Genomic DNA, 25090 nt, shown 5'->3' with positions numbered 1-25090 from the left:
AATATCATAGGATTCACCTAAAATTTGGGGATTGTCCTTCAATGGCAACGAAACTTGAAAACGAGCATCCGTCTCTCTTTGATAAGTATTACGAAAGTGAGTCTCAACCTCCAAGTCTTCAGGAGATAAATGGTTAACCTTCGGTGATTTCTCGATTTCCCAAAATTTTTCCAAAGGTTTTAATAATGCAGTATTCTCATTAATGGGTTTACGAGTGATCAGAAAACAAGAGTTACAATTCAACGAAAATGGGATATTCCCTGCTATTATCCAACCCAGTTTTGTTTTTTGGAGTATGGGTCCGTCATTACCATTCAATTTGATTTGTCCTATTGACAGTAGTTCAAAGAAAACTGAAGCACCTAGCAAAATATCTACGCTGTTGGGTTTATGAAAATCAGGATCAGCGAGTTGTAATTTTTCAGGAATTTGTAATCGCTCCTTATCAATTTTTTGTTGTGGTAACTTATCCGTTATTTTATCAATTATTAAAAATGACAATTTTTTGTTAAAATGCTTGTTTAATGAATAAATATCTGTCTGTGTTCTAGTAGATGCATTAAAGTTCGACTGATTAACTCCGTTAATGGATGCTAAAACCTTAGTTTTTTGTAAATTCAATTTAGATGCAAGTTCAGTGGTAATAAAATTTGATTGTGAACAGGAGTCTACTAAAGCCCGACATCTGATTAAATTTCCCATTGCATTTTTTACCCATAATAGAGCTGTAGGCAATAAAACATATTCACTGTTATTGTTCATCGTATGTGCAGATACCACACTTGTCGTTGGAGGATTAGAATAACGTGCAGTAGAAAAGTCACTTTTTTCAAAATGCAACAAGGTATTATGAGCATTGTTACATTTCTTACAATTACCTAGTTTACAGTTTTCGTGTATATGACCGGGTTTAAGGCAATTGATGCAAAGTTTAAAATTCTTGACCTTTTCGAGGCGTTGTTTTGGCGTCAAATCCAAAAATGTTTTACATTGGTACAATGCATGGCTTCCGTCGCATAACCTACATTTCGGTTTATTTATAAGGAGACAAGATACTGTGTTGGATTTGTTATCTTTTCTTTCTACTGATTCAAGAATCATGCACTGCGAAGACAAAAAGTCAAATAACTGTTTGAGGTCTGGTATTGCATTGGTTTTAATAGAACTTTCCCATGCTCGCTTAGTTTTTGTATCGATTTTATTTGAAATTAAGTGAATTAGTAAGGTGTCCCAATATTCCGTTGGTTGACCTAAAGTTTTTAACGATCTGATGTGTTTTTGAAAATGGTCAATTAATTTTCGTAAGTGTACGTGAGATTCGCGCTGAACTGTTGAATACTCAAAATAATTCTCGAATGTGTGCTTGTACGATAATCCGTTTGTTTTCAAATCGGTTTTTTAAAAGCTCTATAGCTACGGTATAATTATTATCGGATGCCTCCAAAGAGTCTATAACGTAAGACGCTTCACCTTTTAGACACGATCTGAGATAATAAAACTTTTGTGTTTTGTTCAAGTCATCGTTTTCATGGATTAATGCATTGAACGCATCGATAAACGGTAGCCATTTTTCATAATGACCGTTAAATTCTGGAAGGGTGATTTTTGGTAATTTGACATTTAATTTATTGCTGGTTGAATTATCATTGCTACTAATTGGGGTAGAAATTCTAGGGGTATCCAATTGTGGGTTAAAACTATTAAGAATCTTACGAGCTTCTGTTATTAATTCGTAAAATCTATCTTCAAATACCTCTCTATCGTTTTCTTGTGTTGAATCAAGTGATTCGATTTTGAATTGAATGGATTCGTATTCGGGTAATAAATTAACAACGTTATCCAACCTAACCTTTAATTCGTCTGCTTTTTGGTTTGCTTGGTTGATTAAAAATGTTTCGAATTTCGTTATTTTAGATTTTATAAGAGTTCGTTTTTTGAGTAAATCTTCCATTGTGATGAAAGACTGATAAGGAAAGAAAGAAAAAGGACTGACCTTGACCGGCTCGAAAGCTGCGGCTATGGCGCCTAATGTTCGTTAAATGATGATGTAATAACCAATTTCTTCGGAAAACTGCTCCCGTATCCGGTTTGTAGGACCAAAATGTTGTGGACTGTATGTAGTTGAATGAAAAGCTTCTATTTTTGTTTTAATTTATTTTCTTTAACTCAAATATAATGTTTGGAAGCGTCCGTCATCGCTGCTCGTAACGGACTGATCCCTTTTCGCGGGTAACAACTCGACACGTGTGCCCTTCTATCTCTCACTAACTACATCTATGAACGAGAGTCGCAACACCCATAGTGATTAGAAAAGTTTCCCGAAACCCGTCGAATGATTTTGTTTGGGGGACATCTTTTGACGTCATTTGAGGCTTGAACACTCATTTACAAGTCGTTGGCGTAGTTCGTCAAAATTTTCAGGCTGAGTCACAAAAATCTTGGACTTAAGATTGTCCCCACAAGAAGAAGTCCAGAAGGTTCAGGTCAGGAGAACGGGCAGGCCACTCTATAGGACCTCTTCTTCCAATCCAACGACCGGGGTATTGCAAATTGAGGTATTGGCGAACTGGTGCGGCGTAGTGAGGAGGAGCTCCGTCTTGTTGGAAATGCAATTGTTGTTCAAGTAGTGGAGGATCGTTTTCTAATTTTTCTGTTATTAACGAATAGCATTTCAAGATAAATTTCGCCATTTAAATTACCAGGATAAACAGAGGTCCAATTATGTGGTCTCCCAAAATTCCTACCCTAACGTTTAGCTTTTCCGGATGTTGAGTGTGAGCTTCTCAAAATACATGAGGATTTGTATCGCTCCAAATTCTACAGTTATGCCGGTTAACCTCTCCATTAAGTGAACAAGTGCATTCGTCAGAAAAGCAAACGTTGTACAAGAAATTTGGGTTATTGTTGATACGCTCGGCCATAATTTCGCAAAACTTTGCCTTCGATCCAAATCATCATCATTTAATTCGTGAATTAATTTAATTTTGTACGGATGGAACTTGTGTTTATGTAAAATTCTGAAAACGTTAGATCGGAAGCTGCAGAAAGTTGTCGTACAGATTGCGTGTTTGGCATAAGTTGGACATGTCCCAAGACTGCAACCGCTGCTCCTTTATCATTCACAATTCCAATGGGTGCCCTTTTTTTATCCATTACTGAATCCGTCTCAACAAATTTTGAAATCAATTCCATTACGTACTTATGACGAAAACTACGTTCAGGATGGTTTTGGTTAAATATCCTTGCAGTCGCTCGGGCACAATTTTGATTTTGATAATAGAGGCTAACCAGCTCAACACGTTCTTGCAATGTGTACACCATAATTATTTTTAAAATTTTAAACAAATCAGCAAAGTAATAACTCAACAGATTGATTTAAACGTATTATAACCAACATATGGAAATGTTTTGATTTTTTTTTATTTTTTGTTTGAGAGAATTTATTATTGTATGGAAGTCAATGGAGGACAATTTGAACATTTGATTTAAAAACGCAGATTCAATTTTTTTTATTTATAACCAAAATATTCAAGATTGCTCATTTGAGCTAAAATATTGAGTTTTGGCGAAAACGGTTCATCAAATTTACGTTTTTCATACACCGTTGTAAAGAGGCTTCCAAGACCTTTCAAATGAAGTATTACTCAACCCCTCTTCCCTATTCAATTTTGAGGGGTTGAAGCACTCCCTCTTAGGGGGTTGCTCGTTCAAGCCTCAAAAGATGTCCCCCAAACAAAATCATTCGACGGGTTTCGGGAAACTTTTCTAATCACTATGGGAAAAGAAATATACGGGGTGGCTCGTCTGAGATGTAACACCCTGTATATCCACAAGAAGATCATTTTGTTGAGTGAAGAAAAATCACATATTCTCAAAGCAAGTATACAAATATTCTTGATTCTCAAGAAAACAAATAGAAAATAGATTTCATAAGTCAAGAATAACGTATCTTTCTTTTTAGAAAAACTTATTCATGTAGAATGGATTTTTTGATACAAAAAATTGATATTCTTCAATGCTAAGAATATGACATACTTTATTCGATAATATTTCTATTCTTATTTATTTATTAATATTATAATTAATATTTTTGTTTTAAGAGTATCTTATACTCGTTTCTAAGAAATACATTCAAGAATAAATTTTTCTTGAGAGTCAATAATAATTTCCCTCAGTGTACCTATTAGTAAAAATTATCAGTCAAGTCTGCTTAAAAAACTGCACCTCTATTCCTAATACATGCTTGAGCCCTTTTTCTTATTTCCGACCTTGTTATTTTATTTGTAATTGTAGTTCTTAAAATACTTGCTTCATTTTGGATTCTCTCTATTAATTCATCCCTAGTATTGATTTGTGTTGCATACACTCTTTCCTTCATGTGGGCCCACACATAAAAATCTAGGGGCGTCAAATCAGGACTCCTTGCAGGCCATGGAATTGAACCTCGATTTCCTGAACATCCAATTAGTTGAATATATTTAAGAGAACTTGTAAATAAGCTTTTGGAAAGTGGAAACGTCGAAGACCGCAAAAGAACTGGTCGTCGTTCGATTTCTGAAGACACACAAGTGCAGATATTAACAGAAGTAGTTAATGCACCGATAATGTCAGCTGTTATCGCATCAATGTGATACAATATTAAAATTATGCGTGATATGTTTTAACAGTTTTAACAAACCTTTTTATTATCTTTTTATATTGACAACTAATAAATAATAACGTTCACTTGTTTTATATGTAACTACTCGTAAAACCTTAACGCACTCTTGATTGCTTTAATTGCTTGATTGGGATTGCTTCATGATATAACATTTCAACACTCCCCCTCAAGGCCAATCATAGTTATAAACTTTTCTAATTTGGGTTTTGGTAACGGCTTTGTTAGCACGTCGGCAATCATTTCTTCTGTTTGACAATATTTTAAATTGATAACGTTATCTTCCAAAGCTTTTCTTATGAAATGATATTTTATATCTATGTGTTTAGTCCTACTATGATAAACGTTGTTTTTTGCCAACTTTTGACAACTTTGATTATCATTGTAAAGGACGATTGGTTTTTTTGAATTGAATTTTAATTCCGATAAGAATTTTTTCTCATACAGTGCTTCTTTAGCCGCTTCAGTAAGGCTCATGTATTCGGCTTCTGTGCTTGATAAAGCAACAGTCCTTTGTTTTTTAGTTTCCCACGAGATTGCTGCATTTGCCATTTTAAACAGATAGCCAGTATAGGAGCGCCTATCATCTATAGATGATCCCCAATCTGCATCTGCATAACATTCCATTTCTTTCCCTGACGTTCTATAAGTTAGTTCCAAATTTATTGTTCCTTTTAAATACCTTAACACTCTTTTTGCGGCAATCCAATGACTCTCGTTGTAATTTGTGTTAAATTGACTTAAGAAGTTAACGCTAAATGTAATATCTGGTCTTGTACCAATTGATGCATACATTAAACTTTCGATCAGATTTTGATATGGATACTTTTTCATTATTTCTTCGTTTTTTACTTCAGGTTTTTGTAATTTTGTATTTGGGTCCATTGGTGTACTGACTGGTTTTGAGTTTTCCATACCAAATCGCTGTAGAATATCTTTTATATACTTCTTTTGTGAAATTTTGATCGTTGTCTCCCCCTCGATTTGGCTATGCGAGAATTCTAAACCAATACAATAGTGTATTTTTCCTAAGTCTTTCATCTCAAAACATTGAGATAATTTCCTTTTGAAATTTTCAATTTTTTCTACGTTTTTGCAGGCTATTATTATATCGTCCACGTAGATTGCGACGAGAAGTGGTTCCTCTTCATTTGACGTATAAATACATTGATCAGCATTGATTGGTTTTATTCCAATTTCTTTTAATTTGTTATCTAATTTTTTATACCATTGTAGTCCGGCTTGCTTTAAACCATATTTAATTTACATACTTTATTTCCATTTTCCATTTCTTTTAATATTTTCTTACTGTCTCTTAAAATTTCTTCATTGGCTTCTTTAATTTCTATTATTTCTTCTAAGGTTTCTTTAAATAAATCTGGTGTTTTCATATAAATTTCTTCACTAATTTCACCGTTCAAATATGCTGTGATAACATCCATTTGTTGTATGTGCATATTATGTTCTACAGCTATAGCAATTAATTTTCTTATAGAGCTTAACCTTGTTACTGGTGAATAGGTTTCATGAAAATCAATTCCTTCCTGCTGCGTGAAGCCTTTTGCTACTATTCTAGCTTTGCATTTTTCTAAAGAACCGTCTTGATTTAATTTTTTCTTTAATATTAATTTGCATCCGATTATGTTTTTATTTTTTGGTTTTTCAACCAATTCCCACGTCTTGTTCTTGATCAGAGCTGTTACTTCATTTCTTATTACTTTTTTCCATTCTTCTTCGTCTTCTTTTAAAGCTTCCTTTAAAGAAATTTCTCCAATATTTCCTTCCAAATTTGTATCGTCGTACGTAGTAGTCGTTGTTTTTAACACATTTATCTTATCTTGGTTTTTAATATTTATTATTTCATCTGGTTCATTTTCTATCTTCAATTTGTAAATTTTTCTAGGTCTACCTTTTTTACCAGTTTTTTCTAATTTAGGTCTGCCTCTTCCTCTTTTCAATTCAATTTCTTTTTCTGTAGTTTCTTTTTCACACTTTTCATTTTGATTTAAGTGTATTCGATCTTGTGGGTTTAATTCTGGACTTGACGGTGTATTTTCTATTTTTTCTTGATTTATATTTTCACTAATGATTGGGAATTCTACCAATATTTCTTATGTTTGTTTCTTTTCTTGTTCTAACAAAAAATCTTCAATATTTACATTTTCTTTTTTTAAAAATTTTACGTCTCTACTAAATATTACGTTTCTTTTATTTGGAATATAAATTCTATATGCTTTCGCTGTGTCGGAATATCCGACAAATATTCCTCGTACGGATCTAGGTTCAAATTTGTTTTTGTTTGGAGCTTTGTTTAGAACATACACAGGACTTCCGAAAATTTGTAAGTGTTTTAAATTTAGTTTTGAATTAGTCCACTTTTCATAAGGAATTTCTCCATTAATTCCATTTGAAGGACATCGATTTCTTATGTAATTTGCTGCGTTGATTGCTTCTGCCCAAAATGATGGTGGTAAGTTCGATTGAAGTAAATTACATCTTGCAGTTTCTACTAGCGATCTAATTTTTCTTTCTGCTATTCCGTTCTGTTGGGGAGTGTACGGAACTGTTAATCTTCGTTTAATACCATGTTTCTCCAGGAATTCATCGAATTTTTTATTACAATACTCAGTACCGTTATCAGATTGTAAATGTTTAATTTTATAACCTGTATTATTTTCGACTTGAGCTTTATACATTTTAAAAATATCTTTAACTTCGTTTTTATTTCGAATAAAATAAACTTCAGTATATCGTGTGTAATCATCTACAAAAATCACGAAATACTTCTTACCTCCTTTTGATTCTGTTCTCATTGGACCACATATATCGGTGTGAATAATTTGTAAAGGTTGATTCGTTCTTACTTTTGTAGATGAAGGAAATTTTGTTTGCACATGTTTTCCAACGATACACCATTCACAGGGTTTCAGCTTGTTTTTCTCGTTAAAATTCAAGATTTTTGTTTTCTTTAAGACTCCTTGAAGAGATTTTTCATTTAAGTGTCCTAATTTATAATGACAGTCTTGAACTTTGCTTTCATCTTTTATTAAATTTGCTTCTTCTTCTTTTTCAATAAAGTATAAGTCTCCTTTTCTATCTGCTATTCCTAGTACATTTCTGTTTCTTTTATTAATTATAAATGCTCTATTTTTTGTAAATTTAACATCATATCCATGATCTGTAATTTTAGCTACAGATAATAAATTCGTGCGCAAACTTGGTACATATAATGTGTTTTCGAGTCGGACTTGATCTATTGAAAAATTATTCTTTAGATTTATTTTTATTTTGCCAATTCCTTCAACGGACGTTTTTTGATTATTGGCTAATTTTAATTCTTTCGACGTTTTATGTATCTTTTCAAAACTTTCTTTTTCACCACTCATATGAGATGTACTATCGCCCCAACCTTATTTACTACATGGCGTAAGGGACAGAATACAAATCCCCCGCACGGTCGCTTTGCCGAGTACGGCCGAAAAATCGGAGACTGGAGGGGCGTACTCATTTTCTCTCGAACCTTTGCTCTAGCCTTGTCGTCTCTTCAACCCTGAAGTGTCGGGCGCCCGACGCCAGCTTAAAGTCGAGCGCGCCTTAGATTCGAACAAAAATACACAATTTCGTTTTTACAATTCAAATAACTGGACCAATGTTATGACGTAGTCGATTTTAAAAATTCATAAAATAGTCAAATATATTCATTAAAATAAAATAATTGAACTTTAATAAGTGAAAAAAATTGTTTCTTAATTTTAAATACGTTTCTGTACTGTATATCTTCGTAAACTTAAAGAATTTAGCTAAATTCGATGTAAAAATCGTCTCTTAATTTCCATTAGTAATATTTTTTTCTAATCTCATTTAAAATGACATTTTAACCGTTTAATATTATAGAAAGTCTCAATAATTTCAAGCCATTTACGACCATTAATGCGTTTACGCACCGTTTCTTCACATTTTTTTGCGTATTTTTGACATAAGGCTTTTGCGAATTTTTTTTTCTTGAGTTGATATATTTTTTTGTAATAAGTCTTAAAATTTTACAATAATTTCTCACCTTCATCGTAAATGGGTAAACAATAAACTTTTTATTTTTTGTACACTTTAGTAATGTTAAAAAATTTATTACCTTATTCACATAAGGTAATATAAATTTTCTGTTGAAACTACCTGTAAACTGAATTTTATAGATTGTTATTTATGAGCATGATAATATTCCATATTATAATGAAAAACGATTTGATTTTGAGTATATAATTCATTTATTTACAAAGAAAATTTTATTAATAATAAAGATAGAGTATGGGACTACAATTAATTAGCCCCTGCTACCCACTAAAAACCCCCCCGCGGATTTATGTCAGCGATTGGTCGGCTCAATGACATCCCGATTAGAAGAATGTCAAAATAATAACGGGTTATACACCCATTATTAAATTTTGACAACAAATTTTATTCATTATTAAATAGGTATAATTTTTATTATTAAACTGTTCTTAATATTTGATGAAATCTTTTTAATTTTTTCAATGCTGACCGACAAAACCAAGTGAGAAACAATAAGCGCATACCTGGCTGTGGTCCTCAAGACGAAAAAGATAAAACTCTTCATCCCGCGGGATGAAGAGCCCCTTCCAAAGCCGGTACGTTGAGACAACCTTAATAAAATTAATAGTAACCATCAATATTTTTTTTCTTGCAATTGAATCCTGGATATAACGACTTCCGCAGAAATCCGGGTGGTCCGGGAGAAGAGGGGGGGGGGGGTTTAGTGGGTAGCAGGGGCTAATTAATTGTAGTCCCACACTCTATCTTTATTATTAATAAAATTTTCTTTGTAAATAAATGAATTATATACTCAAAATCAAATGGTTTTTCATTATAATATGGAATATTATCATGCTCATAAATAACAATCTATAAAATTCAGTTTACAGGTAGTTTCAACAGAAAATTTATATTCGGTTGAAATTGAAGTTAATATCCATTATACCAGTTTGTTTAACGTGATAGAAAAAATTTCGAATTTTGTTGTACTTTTACTGGTTTATTTATATTTTTGTTGTCTAACTAGTTTCGGCAAAAGCCATCATCAGAGACAAAAGTCATTGTATCTTACAGGAAATTAACATCGAAAATATAAAGCGGTGAACAAATTAAAATTATTACTGTCACAAAATTTACTTAAAATACATGTAAAAATTCTTTTACAAAACTTTAAAGATTTAACTCCGCATGGACATCTTTTGTGGTAGATGTTACAAGATGGTCAGACCATCTTGTAACATCAACAAAATTCGAAATTTTTTCTATCAAGAAAATTTATATTACCTTATGTGAATAAGGTAATAAATTTTTTAACATTACTAAAGTGTACAAAAAATAAAAAGTTTATTATTTACCCATTTACGATGAAGGTGAGAAATTATTGTAAAATTTTAAGACTTATTACAAAAAAATATATCAACTCAAGAAAAAAAAAATCGCAAGAGCTTTATGTCAAAAATACGCAAAAAAATGTAAAGAAACGGTGCGTAAACGCATTAATGGTCGTAAATGGCTTGAAATTATTGAGACTTTCTATAAAATAAAGAATAATAAATAGAATATAAATAGAATAAAAAATAGAAAAAAATATTACTAATGGAAATTAAGAGACGATTTTTACATCGAATTTAGCTAAATTCTTTAACTTTACGAAGATATACAGTACAGAAACGTATTTAAAATTAAGAAACAATTTTTTTCACTTATTAAAGTTCAATTATTTTATTTTAATGAATATATTTGACTAGTTTATGAATTTTTAATATCGACTACGTCATAACATAGGTCCAGTTATTTGAATTGTAAAAACGAAATTGTGTATTTTTGTTCGAATCCAAGGCGCGCTCGACTTTAAGCTGGCGTCGGGCGCCCGGCACTTCAGGGTTGAAGAGACGACAAGGCTAGAGCAAAGGTTCGAGAGAAAATGAGTACGCCCCTCCAGTCTCCGATTCTTCGGCCGTACTCGGCAAAGCGACCGTGCGGGGGATTTGTTTTCTGTCCATTACGCCATGTAGTAAATAAGGTTGGGGCGATAGTACATCCGCTGTCGAGACACCAAACTTGCTTTTTCTTTTCTTCTTCATTTATCATTGCTTTTGATTCATTAATATATAATGTTGAACTATTAGATTGTTTGAAGACTTTCTTCTTTTGATTAAAATAACAATCTATTGATTTATGTCCTATTTTTCCACAAATATGACATTTAAATTTGAACATTTCATTTTTAAATTTATTTTCATTTGGTTTTTGAAAATATCCTCTATTAAATGTTTTTGGTTTATTAACATATAATACATTTCCTTCGGTTTGTTTATTTTCTCTTTCTTCTCTTGCTTCATATTCTTCCAGTATCTTAATTCGCAGTTCCTCAGGTTTTGGGAGATCGTCTCTGGTTTCAATGGCAATACGGAAATTTTCGAATTTTTCTGGCAAACTATATAACATGATTATTGTAAGTAGATCTTCGTTAATTTCTAAATTCATTTCTTTTAGTTTGTCTACAGTATCAAAGAAATTATTTAAATATTCATTTATATTTTCTCCGTCTTTCATTTTTGATAACGTCAATTTTTTTAATAGAAATGCCTTTTTAGCCGGTCCGCTTGATTGATGTATTGTTTCTAGTTTCTTCCATACTTCATACGATGTTAAACAATGTTTTATTTGTTTTAATTCTGTAGGGTTCATAGACAGTATTAAGTCTGATCGTGCTTTACTGTCCTTTATTTCCCATTCTCTAATTTTTTTGATTGATTCATCATTTTCCGCTATTAAAGTTGGTTTTTTTAATGTTCCATTTACATACTCCCATGCGTCATTTTTAATTAATATGGCTTCCATTTGCAACTTCCATGTTTCCCAATTATTCTTTTTAAGAGGATCAATTTTAAAACTTGTAGACATTTTTTTAATTTATTTTAGTTTGTCTTCTTATAAAGGTTTATTTTTATTACTGTTTTATATCTGGGCCCATAACCTATTAAAATTATGCGTGATATGTTTTAACAGTTTTAACAAACCTTTTTATTATCTTTTTATATTGACAACTAATAAATAATAACGTTCACTTGTTTTATATGTAACTACTCGTAAAACCTTAACGCACTCTTGATTGCTTTAATTGCTTGATTGGGATTGCTTCTTGATATAAAATTTCAACATACAAGTCCAACAAATCTAACAAAAAAATTTCATTTATTTTTTTCCAATTATTAATTAAAATCCTCTTTTTAATGCAACAAGCCGTTTTCAAAAATCATTATCCGTTCCACTATTAACAATTTTATTTTGTTAACTTTTTTGAAATATTTTAATTGAATGGTTTAAAATTAATAAATAAAAGACAGAAATTATACTGCTTCACCATCTATTTTAGCATCATTTTGTTTTATAATAAATCATAATAATATATGTATTATGTAAAAAAAAAATTAAAAAAAACATCCAATTTTCCCGTTAGCCCAATAAAACATATTAGCTCGACGGTATAGATATAAAAAAAACTAAGACATCATGTGTAAAATGTGTAAAGGTATTGTAATAAAGTGCGTGGGGTACGGAAGAGAAAAGGGAACGGGTTTCAGAGAGAAGCAAAACGCGGAGCCAAAAATAATTAATTTTCAACAGGAAAATTATATTAAATGGGCCGAATTGAAAAAAAGGAAATTTATATTAAAAATTAATAATAGTACAGGCTGTTTCGTACCGTACTTATTGCAATCCAGTTCAGAGAGAAAAAGAGAAAAAAAAACTATTATAGGAATATTGTAAATTGATAATGTTCGCTGAGAAGATTTAAGAATTTAAACAGGCCGCCCCAAAGATGAGGTTAGAACCGGTTTAAACTTGGCAGGTGACCAGTCTGCCTGTTTTTTCAAGTCTCCCACTTACAATCACTCGTGCACTTGCAAAAAAAAAGAACCCACAAAAGAAAAAAGGTAATAAAAAATTATTGTTAAATTCAAACTTGGGAATTTAAAGATTGAGAAACAATCAAAAAGACCTAAAAAAAATATTAAAGTATTAAAAATTCACTGCTTGTTTTACGTGTTTCACTGAACGGAAAGGAGACTGACCGAAAAAGAAAAGATTGAGAGGTAACTTAGTGGCGATGCTGTATTTTCGAATGTGTAAAATTTTAATAGATGATGAGTAGAGATAAATAGATGGCAAAAATTATTTGTTATTGAAGGGCTTGCGTTAAATTGTTTTAGACGTTATTGTAAAAGAACAAGTCAGAGCCAGGCGCACACGATACTCAACTAACAGTTATTTTTTTTTGTTTTTAAAGCGAGCCTCCAATTTTATTTTTCTGGTTGAGGACACGCCAGTTGATACAACAGTTGAATTAACGTCCTCGTCGGTCTTCCCGTCATCCTACCAGACGTCAAATAAGGATAAACTTTTTCATGGCACAACATCCCGACACCAGTTATATCAAAGTGAATCCAATCGACACAATTTACAAATTCATTCAAAAACGCCGCTCCCAAACATGGATCACCGTAACCCCATCCTCGATTATTTACATCGTGCGAGTGATAATCGGTTACTTTTCTTGTGTAAAATTTCCATAAAGGCATTCTCCATACTCTGTCGCCGGTTATTACTCCAGCTTTTCTTACTTGTGACCACATAGTTTGAGAATTACAAAAAACGCCGGAAGCTGAAGCCCCCAAAGCCGAACGAATACCGGGTGTTAAGCTGGCCAAATCAATAATTAATCTCGGCTTATACTGGGATTGCCCATAAACGAGGGCGTCCGCCATAATTAATCGCCCCTCATTATCGGTGTCCTCAATCATAATGCTCTTTCCATTAAGTCCCATCACCAAATCGCCACATTTCATCGCCATACCACTGGGCATATTTTCGCACAACGGTATACAACAATTAATATTAATCGGTAAACTTAAAGCGGCGGCAGCTCTAATCGCCCCTACAATACAGGCAGCTCCACACATATCCGCTCTGTAAATATCCATTCCTGCGCACGTTTTGATACAAAGACCACCACTGTCAAAGGTGATTCCCTTTCCGACTATCAAGAAAGGTTTTTGATCCGGGGGGCCACCGCAATAACTGATTTCTAAAAAAATAGGAGGTTCGCACGATCCACGTGCTACCGCCATAAACGCAGCCATCTTTTTCATTTCAATCCAATCCCTAAAAAAACAATTTTTTAGGAAGTGTCTACGTCATCACAGCGATGACGTCACGTTTAGCGTGCACATACGGAATATTTTTTGGTGCACGTTAGAACTTAATAATTTTGATGTTGGTATTGTCGAATTTTCTCGGGAAAGTGTCACTTCAGTTAATAAAGTGATGTGTTACGCTTTTCGAACAACGATACATATTTAGTTGTTAAAGATTATTAAAAATGAAATGTGGCCAACTACTTCATTCTTGTAATGACTTCATCAAAAGTTTGAGACAATATGAAATAGAAAAAAAACAAAAATGTGTTATTAAGGACAGCAGAACGATTGGGGCAGCACAAAAATATTAAAGTGTAAATTAAACCAAAACGCGTTCATGGTGATATGGTCAAATATATTAGGAATGCGTGTCAAAATCGAAGAGTACAAAAAGCCAAAACAAATGCCCCAGTGCAAAAGGTGTCACACTAAAACTTACTGCCACAAAAATCCGAGATGTGTTAAATGTGCTGGTGAACACTGGACCAACGAATGCACTAAAGCCAAAGAAATCAAATAAAGATAATGCTGTGGAATTCCAATGGTCTTCGACAGCATCAAAACACACTACCAATAATACTTAAAGAAAACAATATTGATAAATATTGATATAATACAATACAATATTGATACAGTGGTAAAAGTTGCTAATGGCTTAATATCTGTAGGAGCAACGTACATACCATCGAGACATAATCTCAAAAGAGAAGATTATCAGGAAATTCTACTACATCTCGACAACAAATTTATACTTGGAGGAGACTTTAATGCAAAACATATGCATGTTTTTATATTAAACATGAACATACACACCAGAACCATTGGATTTGTCAGTCTATAATAAAGAAAGGTGTCTATAACTTTGTTCCATATCATCGTTCTGGTATATCATCCACCAAATGGAGATAAACAAGAGTTCCTTGATAGGATGGAAAGCATTCTTGATTACCTGACAGAAACTCAACAGCACAAAACCATATTTATTATGGGGGACTATAATGTTTGTATAAATGAAAAATCTAACGTGAGTGATAGATTAATGGCAGTAATGGCTGAATATGGTTTACAACTCGTATTCGACAAACCATTCAGAGTAGGAGGAAAAAGATGCGTTGATAATATCTTTGCACATAAATTCGTGGAAATATATAAAACAGATACAATTAACTTTCATTTGGGGGATCATTTGGCGCAATCGTTGGTATTTTCACTGTCAGCCGGTAAGAAAATACAAAAAATAATCCAGTGCAGAAAAATAAACGAAAAAACCATTTGCAACTTTAAACATTTATTAAAACAATTGACTGGGGTGCTTTAAATAATAAAAACTTAGATGCTCAGGCAAGCTACACATTTTTTCACACCACATTTATGAATTGCTACAATGAAGCTTTTCCAAAGGTAAGTGTGAGAAAATCTACTGATACCATAAAGATAAATAAAATGGGAAATTGATAAGCTAGATCAGTACAAAAATTATTTGAGTGCCTTGTAGACAGTAATTGATGTGACGAACGATGAAAGACACAAAAAGTTATACAAACACCTGAAAGAAGAATATAGAAAGCATGTTGATCAAGCAAAGAGAAGTGCTATAAGTAAATATGTTTATAACTCAGATAATAAAATAGCGGCGGCCTGGGAAATAACAAAGAAGAAAACGGGACAAATAAAATGTAAGAATGAGGAAGACTGCCTGATGATATCAACAACTTTTTATCTAGCACATCAACCGTGATTACAAACAGCATTGGAAATCCAAGTATCGATCCAGCCTCTTTAATAAAAAAGAAAATAAATAATAAGATTGTCAAAGATCAAGACATTATAAAAATAATAAGATGTTTGAAAACAACAAAAACATATATGGAGTGTCAGTAAGGCTACTCAAAGAAATAAACGAATTAATAATAAATCAACTAACGATAGTTATAAATAAATGCCTGGTTGAAGGAATTTTTCCAGAAGAACTAAAATTTGCCAAAATAGTCCCAATAAAGAAACCTGTAGATCAAAATGACTGTAGTAAATATCAGCCAATTTCTATCTTGCCAACTATGTCAAAAATTATTGAATCGATTATAAAGCAGAAGATTATGACGCATAACAAAATATCAATATGGGTACCAACCTCAAAAATCGACAACTACAGCTCTCCTACAATTGATTCTTGACGGTTTTGATGAATAAAGGTTTACACAAATTGCTTTCTGCGATTTCACTAAGGCGTTTGATCTGGTGGATCATAAAATTTTGATAGAAAAAGTAAGTGCGTATGGAATGAAGGGAGGTATAAAAATATTACTCAGTTCCTACCTTGATCAGAAATATCAAAATGGAATTGTGTCAAGGCTGGTGTACCGCAGGGATCAGTATTGTAACCAATATTGTTTCTGTTATACATTAATGATTCGCCTGGTAACATTCAATCGGATTCACTGTGTCTCTACGCTGATGATACGACCTTTATAAATTATGGCGGAAATATAACCGATTTAAAACTTAAAACTTCAGAAACATTAAACGATGCTAAAAGAATCAATTTTAACAAACTTAAACTTAATGAGGAAAAAACCAAGGTGCTGATCTTTTATACAAAAATGAACGATGATGTGACAAATAAAAGTGCTAAATTTTTGGGTATTACGTTGTCAGAAACTTTAACCTGGACAGAGCATATTAATGAACTAAAAAAGAAACTAGCAAGTTTGTTTATTGTTTAAGAGTTGTGACCAAGAATTTATCATCAGATATAGCTAAAGTAGTTTACTACGCCTACTTCCACAGTATGGCAACGTATGGAATTGAAGTTTGGGGGGTATCTAGTCAAATAACCGATATCTTTAAACTGCAGAAAAAAGCGGTAAGAATTTTAAAGGAATTAGAGTAGAACAATTTTCAAAAAATTAGGAATTTTAACGATACCCTAGCTGTTTCATACTAACCTGCTTGACTCATATTCATACACAGAAACACCTATATATACGAAATGGTATACAAGACTACCATACCAGACACGAAAATGATATTCAGGTTCCGTACCATAGGATAGAAAAATCCCAGAATTCTTTCAAATATGTTGGCATAAAGTTATACAACTTGATACCATCCGAAATAAAATCATTAAATAACAGTCAATTTAAAATTACTATGAAGAGAATGTTATTGGAAGGCGAGTTCTATTCGGTGCAGGAATTTGTAACTAAATTAGAATCAGGAAACACCAATTATTTATTTATTTCAAGAGTTGATGTGTTTCCAATTGGATTCTTCTTTTCTAACATACATAACGTTGGCAGAAGACTAGATATTGCTTCTAAAAACTAAATACTGCTTTCTGAAGACTAGATACTGCCGACAGGTCGAAATACAGCGTCTGGAACACTAAATATTACTTTCTAAAGACTAAAATTGCTTTGTGGAGACTAAATACTGCTTTCTGAAGACTAGATACTGCTGGCAGGTCTAAATACTGCAAAAGAAAGATAAGATATTCTTGGAGAAATCATACATAACGTTGGCGGAAGACTAGATACTGCTTCTAGAAGACTAAAAACTGCTTTCTGAAGACTAGATACTTCCGACAGGTCTAAATACAGCTTCTGGAACACTAAATACTGCCTTCTAACGACTAAAATTGCTTTGTGGAGACTAAATACTGCTTTCTGAAGACTAGATACTGCTAACAGGTCTAAATATTGCAAAAGAAAGATAAAATATTTTGGAGAAAACATACATAACTTTGGCAGAAGACTAGATACTGCTTCTAGAAGACTAAAAATACTGCGTTCTAAAGACTAGATACTGCCGACAGGTCTAAATAGAGCGTCTGGAACACTAAATACTGTTTTCTAAAGACTAAAATTGCTTTGTGGAGACTAAAAACTGCTTTTTGAAGACTAGATACTTCCGACAGGTCTAAATACAGCTTCTGGAACACTAAATACTGCCTTCTAACGACTAAAATTGCTTTGTGGAGACTAAATACCGCTTTCTGAAGACTAGGTACTGCTAACAGGTCTAAATATTGCAAAAGAAAGATAAAATATTTTGGAGAAAACATACATAACTTTGGCAGAAGACTAGATACTGCTTCTAGAAGACTAAATACTGCTTTCTAAAGACTAGATACTGTCGACAGGTCTAAATAGAGCGTCTGGAACACTAAATACTGTTTTCTAAAGACTAAAATTGCTTTGTGGAGACTAAATACTGCTTTCTGAAGACTAGCTACTGCTGGCAGGTCTAAATACTGCAAAAGAAAGATAAGAAATTGTTGGAGAAAACATTAAAAAGGCGCCGGCGCCCCCTTTTAGGCGGCACCCGGAGGCACCCCCCGGTAGCGCCGCCTCTGAGTTTCAACTTCATTTAGTTGTAATTAGATTTTTGGCCAGATATTCATAACTTCCTAACACTGTGCGGGGTGCGATGTAATATGCTCTTTTGTTGAAAGTGAATGATTAAATTATAAACTTAAGATAGTAAGAAGAAATCGACAATACTTAATACAAGCTTAAAACTTCCAATTTATTAACGTGTACCGAAATAATATTCAGTATAAGCACGCTAAACGTGACGTCATAGCTGTAATGACGTTTCATGTGTATATAATTTTTTAATTTGCGTACACGTTAGCGTGTACAAAATTTAATATTGCAACATAAATTAATAATTACCTATCGTGAACTTCAACTTTAATACCACAAGGACACAACTCATTAACAGCTTCCTGAGCAAAATGTAACGGAGTCATTTGATTAGCGGGGGTGTCGCTTAATCTCCTCGCTAAATTTTGACATTCCGCTTTAAAGAGGCCCCTCTGAAAAGACTCGGCGTCGGGTTCGTCAAACAGCTCCAACGTTGGAATTTGAATCCATTGATCTCGCGATTTATTATCTTGGTATCGCCACAAAGCGAGCGCACTACCCTCGGCCGCTTGTTCCGGATGTCCGAGACCTTCAATCATGATCCGTTTGACGCCTTCACTTAACAAACGTTGGGCTCCGATACCAGCGGCGACGCGGGTTGCTTCAAGACCCTCATCAATTGCTTCCTGCTCGTTATAACCGAGTTTTTCATTGCCCAATCCAACGACGGCAACCGACCAAAATTCATTGTCGATGTTGTTGAAAACACGAGCTCCACCGCGTCTTATTTCACCACCAGCACTAAGAATTAAAAAAAAAATAATATTAAAATGACGTTTTTGACTTTGATGGATTTTTTTACGCTTTAACGAGATCGAAGAGTTTCCCATTAAGTTTATCATTGTATTTTTGTCCCGATGGGGTAAAACATGGTTCCGCGGTTTCTTCGTTATGGTATACGCCGACAATTAGACCTTTCTGTAACCAAAAAAGAAATGAGCGCCATTTTAAGAACAATCTGGTTTGGTCCTTCAAAAACGGACTCCTTTTTGGTTATTTATTGAATTATATTAATGAATTTTACCTTATCGTCACATTGCCCAGTCCCTTCGGCACTGAAATTTCGTACTCCCCCTAACGTACGCACAACGTATCTAAAGGTAATGTGATATTTCCTACGCAAACCCGCTAATATAACCGACATTTTCATCAGTTGTTACACTTTACACATTTTACAATTGCAAATTTAGACCAGACTAACGACGACACCAAACGGATTTTGTTGTTTTTGATTTAAAAATACAACATGAAATGGTAAACGTCGTATCGTTGGTTACCCGAAAGTCATTTGGTTTTTTATTCACGTATATCTTGATCTTTGTGAAAATTGTTTTTGGCACACTATTATTTTAAAGTTAAATGTAACGCGAAGTGTCAAAAATATTTAAACGTCACGTCAAATTACTTTGTTACTAACTTCGCGATTTTTTTAGATTTAGATCAAAAATTATTTATTAAAAATTGGTTTTTTATAAAAAGCATTTACAAAATTAAATAAAGTTTTAAATTAATAATTAAAAATATTTAGTTTTTTAACATACCAGAAATCCCACTCATTTCATCACTAACTTCGCTTTATTTTTTATTTCCTTTTTTTTTTGGTTATGTTAGTGTCAAAAATATTTAAACGTCACGTCATATTACTATGTTACTAACTTCGCGATGTTTTGAGATTTACATAAAAAATTATTTATTAAAAATGAGTTTTTTACAAAGAACATTTACAAAATTAAATAATGTTTTAAATTAATAATTCAAAATATTTAGTTTTTTAATATAACCGAAATCCTTCTTATTCCATAACTACGTTCGCTTTATTCTTTATTTCCTTTTTTTGTTACTAACTTCATGATGTCTTGAAATTTACATAAAAGAAATATTTATTAAAAATTAGTTTTTTATAAAAAAAAACATTTACATTTGATAACTAACTTCGCTTTATTCTTTATTTCCTTTTTTTTGGTTATGTTAGTGTCAAAAATATTTAAACGTCACGTCATATTATTATGTTACTAAGTTCACGATGTTTTGAGATTTACATAAAATTATTTAATAAAAATTAGTTTTCTTATAAAAAACATTAACAAAATTGAATAAAGTTCTCAATTGTAAATTAATAATTAAAAATATTATTTTTTTAACGTAACACTCTTATTTCACAACAATCATAACTAACTTCCCTTTTTATTTGTTTAGTGTCAAAAATATTTAAACGTCACATCAAATTACTTTGTTGCTAATTTCACGACGTCTTGAGATTTACATAAAAAAATTATTTATTAAAAGTTAGTTTTTTATAAAAAACATTTACAAAATTATAAAATTAAATAAAGTTTTAATCTTTAAATTAATAATTAAAAATATTAGGTTTTAACGTAACCAAAATCACTTCCATTTCATAACTAACTTCGCTTTATTCTTTATTTCTTTTCTCTTTTTATTTGTTTAGTGTCAAAAATATTTAAACGTCACGTCATATTTGTTACTAAATGGTTACTAACTTCGCGTTGTCTTGAGATTTAGATAAAAAATTATTTATTAAAAATAATTTTTTTGTAAAAAGCACATACAATCAAATAAAGTTTTGTTATTAATAATTAAAAATATTTAGTTTTTTAATATAACTGAAATCCCTCTTATTTCATAACTAAGTTCGCTTTCTTCTTTTCGCTGATATCTGTTACTAACTTCGCGATGTCTCGAGATTTACATAAAAGAATTATTTATTAATAATTAGTTTTTTATTTTAATTTCATTATGGATTTAGAAGCAAAAAATACTCACACCACTACAATTAATTACATCATTATATTCAAGTTTTAATCAACCCAAAATTTTTGATATTGAATTAAGTTGTGAACGGTTAGCATTGACCAATATACATGCAGTCCCTGTGGCGCAGAGGATAGCGCGTTGGACTTCTAATCCAAAGGTCGTGGGTTCGATCCCCACCAGGGATGCTTAGCAAACATTATTTTTTTATTTGTTATTTATTATAAATTTATGATAATGTTTGTTTGTAGTTAATGTTTTTATTTAATGCTTTTATAACTCAATCATTAGCTAAGTTCAGTCGGCAAAAATCGATAAAATTCCTGAAATCATAGAGATTATTTTTGAAAATTACAAAACGATTTTGGTATCAAATCCTCTTTAAGTAGTCGCAGCACCTCTTATTCATTAACAACAAGGATCAAGAGGTGCTGCTGGAGGTAAAAAAAACATAACATGGACATATGTGCAGTGTCAGAAACCAAAAAGATCTTTATTTATAGCGGCAAAGATAAGAATGAAAGATCAGTATCTGGTATCGGATTACTCTTGTACGAGAGAAGTTCCAAGATAATATCGAGGACAAAAAATATCTCTCTCATAGAATACCGCAGGTAACCCTCAGCTTCCAGAAGTCAAATTGAAACTCACGCATCTGATAAACGTTTATTCCCCGGAAATAGATCAATTCTATCAGAACATCCATTATGGTTATAACTTCTGGTGCATTTTTGAAGTTTAATTTAATTCACGAAGCAACTCTAAAGAGAAGATACTTTAATTAATAATTGGCGATATTTTACAAGGATCCTTCAAGAAATTAATTGTCGAAAACATCGAAAATTTTATCAAAACTTCAAATATTGATTTCTCAAAAACTAAAAGTTGTTTTTCAAAACGGGTTGATTCATTCGAAAGAGGACACTTTTATTAACACTTTAGGAAATTTTCATACTCATATTCCAAGAATTGGATTTTATACGAATTTTTAAAACTTAATCGGCGAAAATTGCAAAATTCAAAAATTTTCGATCATTTCAAAAATTTATTTCTCAAAAACTAAAAGTGATTTTTCAAAATGGCTTTTTGCATTAAAAAGAGGATACTTTAATTAATAATTGGTGATATTTCCACAAGGATCCTTCAAGAAATTAATTTTATAGCGAATATTGAAAATTATCGGTGAAAATTGCAACATCGAAAATTTTATCAAAACTTCAAATGATATTTTCTCAAAAACTAAAAGTTATTTTTCAAAACGGGTTGGTTCATTGGAAAGAGGACACTTTTATCAACACTTTGGGAAATTTTTATACTCATATTCCATGAAATGGATTTTATACGAATTTTTAAAACTTAATCGGCGGAAATTACGAAATTCGAAAAAATTGTCAATTATTTCAAAAATTTATTTCGCAAGAACTAAAAGTGATTTTTCAAAAAAGCTTTTTGCATTAAAAAGAGGATACTTTAATTAATAATTGGTGATATTTCCACCAGGATCCTTCAAGAAATTAATTTTATAGCGAATTTTGAAAGTTATCGATGAAAATTGCAACACCAAAAATTTTATCAAAACTTCAAATATTATTTTCTCAAAAACTAAAAGTTATTTTTCAAAACGGGGTGGTTTATTGGAAAGAGGACACTTTTATTAACACTTTGGTAAATTTTCATACTTATATTCCAAGAATTCGATTTTATACGAATTTTTAAAACTTAATCAGCGAAAATTGCAAAATTCGAAAAAATTGTCGATTATTTCAAAAATTTATTTCTCGAGAACTAAAAATGATTTTTCAAAACTAGACTTCTTTTATATATCTTGTTGCAGTATATAATAACTTGATTATTATCTGCAGTGTCCAACACCAAAAGGGATACTAATTCCTGTGAATAGTGGAGTACTAAGTAAGGTAAAAGCACCAGTACTTGACACTTTAAGGATTTATTAGTCTCTTTGTTGAACAGTGCTTGGACTGAACACACTTTAGAGAAACTTCTAATTAATGATAGCTGCACAAACTATTCCCTATTATAATGTAACAAGAATTACATTAATAAAATCACTATGATTTTTTTATATATACAGGGTGTCCAATTAGTGCGATATCGGACGATATCTCCTTACAGGGTGTCGCTAGAACAAAATGTTTATATATAAAGTTGTTTGGTGCTCGAAGGTGCATAACTTAAAAATATTTTTGTTTATACAGGTGTTTCAAAAGCAAAGTACAAGGTACAACTTCGTAAATTTAAATGGAACACCCCATATTTTATTACATTTTTAAATTAACCATAAAATTCGACATACTTTTTGTTAAGCATTATCTATACCAAAATTTATACCGTTTTTGAAATATTCAACATTTTGTAAAAAAATCTCCGTCTGCACGTGTCTATAAAAGAAAGCATACCCAATTTCTTTAAGACCCTACAAAGCAAATCTTTTGTAGATTATTAATGCATAGTTACAGTAACTTCATGCCTCTATAAAAATCTGGTAACCTTGTACTCAATACCAGAAACTTGAAATAGCTACATCTAATTTTTTTAAATGGAATGCCTCATATTTTTTTATCTTAAATTATTCGCCAAGTAATAAGGTTTCTTTTTTATAAAGCATGTCCTATACCTATTGTCCTATAAATAACTTGATAACTATTGCAAATATGGGGTGTTCCATTTAAATTTACGAAGTTGTACCTTGTACTTTGTTTTTGCAACACTCTGTATAAACAAAAATATTTTTAGGTTATGCACCTTCGAGCACCAAACAACTTTATATATAAACATTTTCTTCTAGCGACACCCTGTAAGGAGATATCGTCCGATATCGCACTAATTGGACACCCGGTATAAGTATATATAAAACACACTGGGCCAGTAGTTGACACCAAGCGAAAACGAGAATATCTTGCAGTTGACACTCTTTATCTTCAGTAGTTGACTTATGCTTTAAAATAAAAAATGGTTTAAGTAATAAATTAATGCAAATTTTTATAAAATGGTTGAATTAATTCAGCCCTACTTTATATGAATACAGGATGTACTTAAAGAATAATAAAAAAAAATTATAACTTATAAATTTATTGTCAATATGGCACAACACAACTTCCCATTCGTATTCTAATTTATCTACTTTTTCTGGACATTTCTGAAATAGTAGCAGCCGTGTCAGAAACATCAGTAATAACTCCTGGAAATAATTCTCCTTCGTAGGAGAAGACTACATACTCTCGTAATTTTCTCTCTACTGTTTCTTTAAGGTTTCTCTTCTGCATGTTTTCTCATTCACTTTTACTGTTGGATTTCATCTTATCCATATTTGAGTCAGAACTGTCTTCGTGTTTTTTTCAGGTGGCAGATTGTTATCATCAATTTTATGATTGGTAGACTCGTATATACGAGCAGGAGTTAGTGTTAGAGGTAGTAGTTCCCCATCCTAACTGCTTTTCTTAGGCTCATCGGTAGGACCAAGAAAACTACTTTCTAGTTGTAGTTTTATGTTCTGCCACAGTTCAAAAAGTGATATATCTTTTTCTTCCAACAAACTCGAAAAAAGTATTGCAAGTCATCCAACCAAACTCTGTTTTTCCTAGACCCCACTTTGGAGGGAATTTCATGCGGGATCCTTTTATATTTAAACAAAACTGTTGGGGGAGATACATCACCAATTAGGTTATTTGTTGAATTATGTGTCGCCATCTATCATTTATTAATTCAACTTTATTTCATACTTATATTAAATATTAGAAATACCCAAAATAGTAAATACCCAATTAAGTATTAATAAACAGATTAATTTATTAATTAATCCATATTAATTTATTAAAGAAATCATTAACAAATCCATAAAAAAATCAAATTTTGACAAATATTTCTTAATATTCCAGTCCCTGTGGCGCAGAGGATAGCGCGTTGGACTTCTAATCCAAAGGTCGTGGGTTCGATCCCCACCAGGGATGCTTAATAACATCTTT

The 25090-nt window shown here is 31.9% G+C and overlaps 1 protein-coding gene and 2 non-coding genes across 3 annotated transcripts; 2 read left to right on the top strand and 1 right to left on the bottom strand.

Annotated features, from left to right (window-relative positions):
* Positions 1 to 12057: 12057 nt before the first annotated feature.
* Positions 12058 to 19621, bottom strand: LOC111416948 (cytosol aminopeptidase-like). The gene is made up of 4 exons (XM_023049080.2): positions 19360 to 19621; positions 19138 to 19253; positions 18585 to 19076; positions 12058 to 13873 (listed from the first exon to the last, which is right to left on the bottom strand). Exons 1-4 carry the CDS (start codon positions 19483 to 19485, stop codon positions 13012 to 13014), a joined length of 1596 nt encoding a protein of 531 aa, XP_022904848.1. The 5' UTR covers positions 19486 to 19621; the 3' UTR covers positions 12058 to 13011.
* Positions 19622 to 21222: 1601 nt separating this feature from the next.
* Positions 21223 to 21295, top strand: TRNAR-UCU (transfer RNA arginine (anticodon UCU)). The gene has a single exon. It is a non-coding gene; the product is annotated as a tRNA-Arg (tRNA).
* A 3707-nt stretch (positions 21296 to 25002) lies between these two features.
* TRNAR-UCU (transfer RNA arginine (anticodon UCU)) lies at positions 25003 to 25075 on the top strand. Its single transcript has one exon. It is a non-coding gene; the product is annotated as a tRNA-Arg (tRNA).
* The last annotated feature ends 15 nt before the right edge of the window (positions 25076 to 25090 follow it).

This window comes from Onthophagus taurus, chromosome 3 (genome assembly GCF_036711975.1).
Source record: "Onthophagus taurus isolate NC chromosome 3, IU_Otau_3.0, whole genome shotgun sequence".
NCBI lineage: Eukaryota > Metazoa > Arthropoda > Insecta > Coleoptera > Scarabaeidae > Onthophagus > Onthophagus taurus.
The sequence above is the reverse complement of the archived record's forward strand: the minus strand, read 5'-3'. Positions and strand labels throughout refer to the sequence as shown.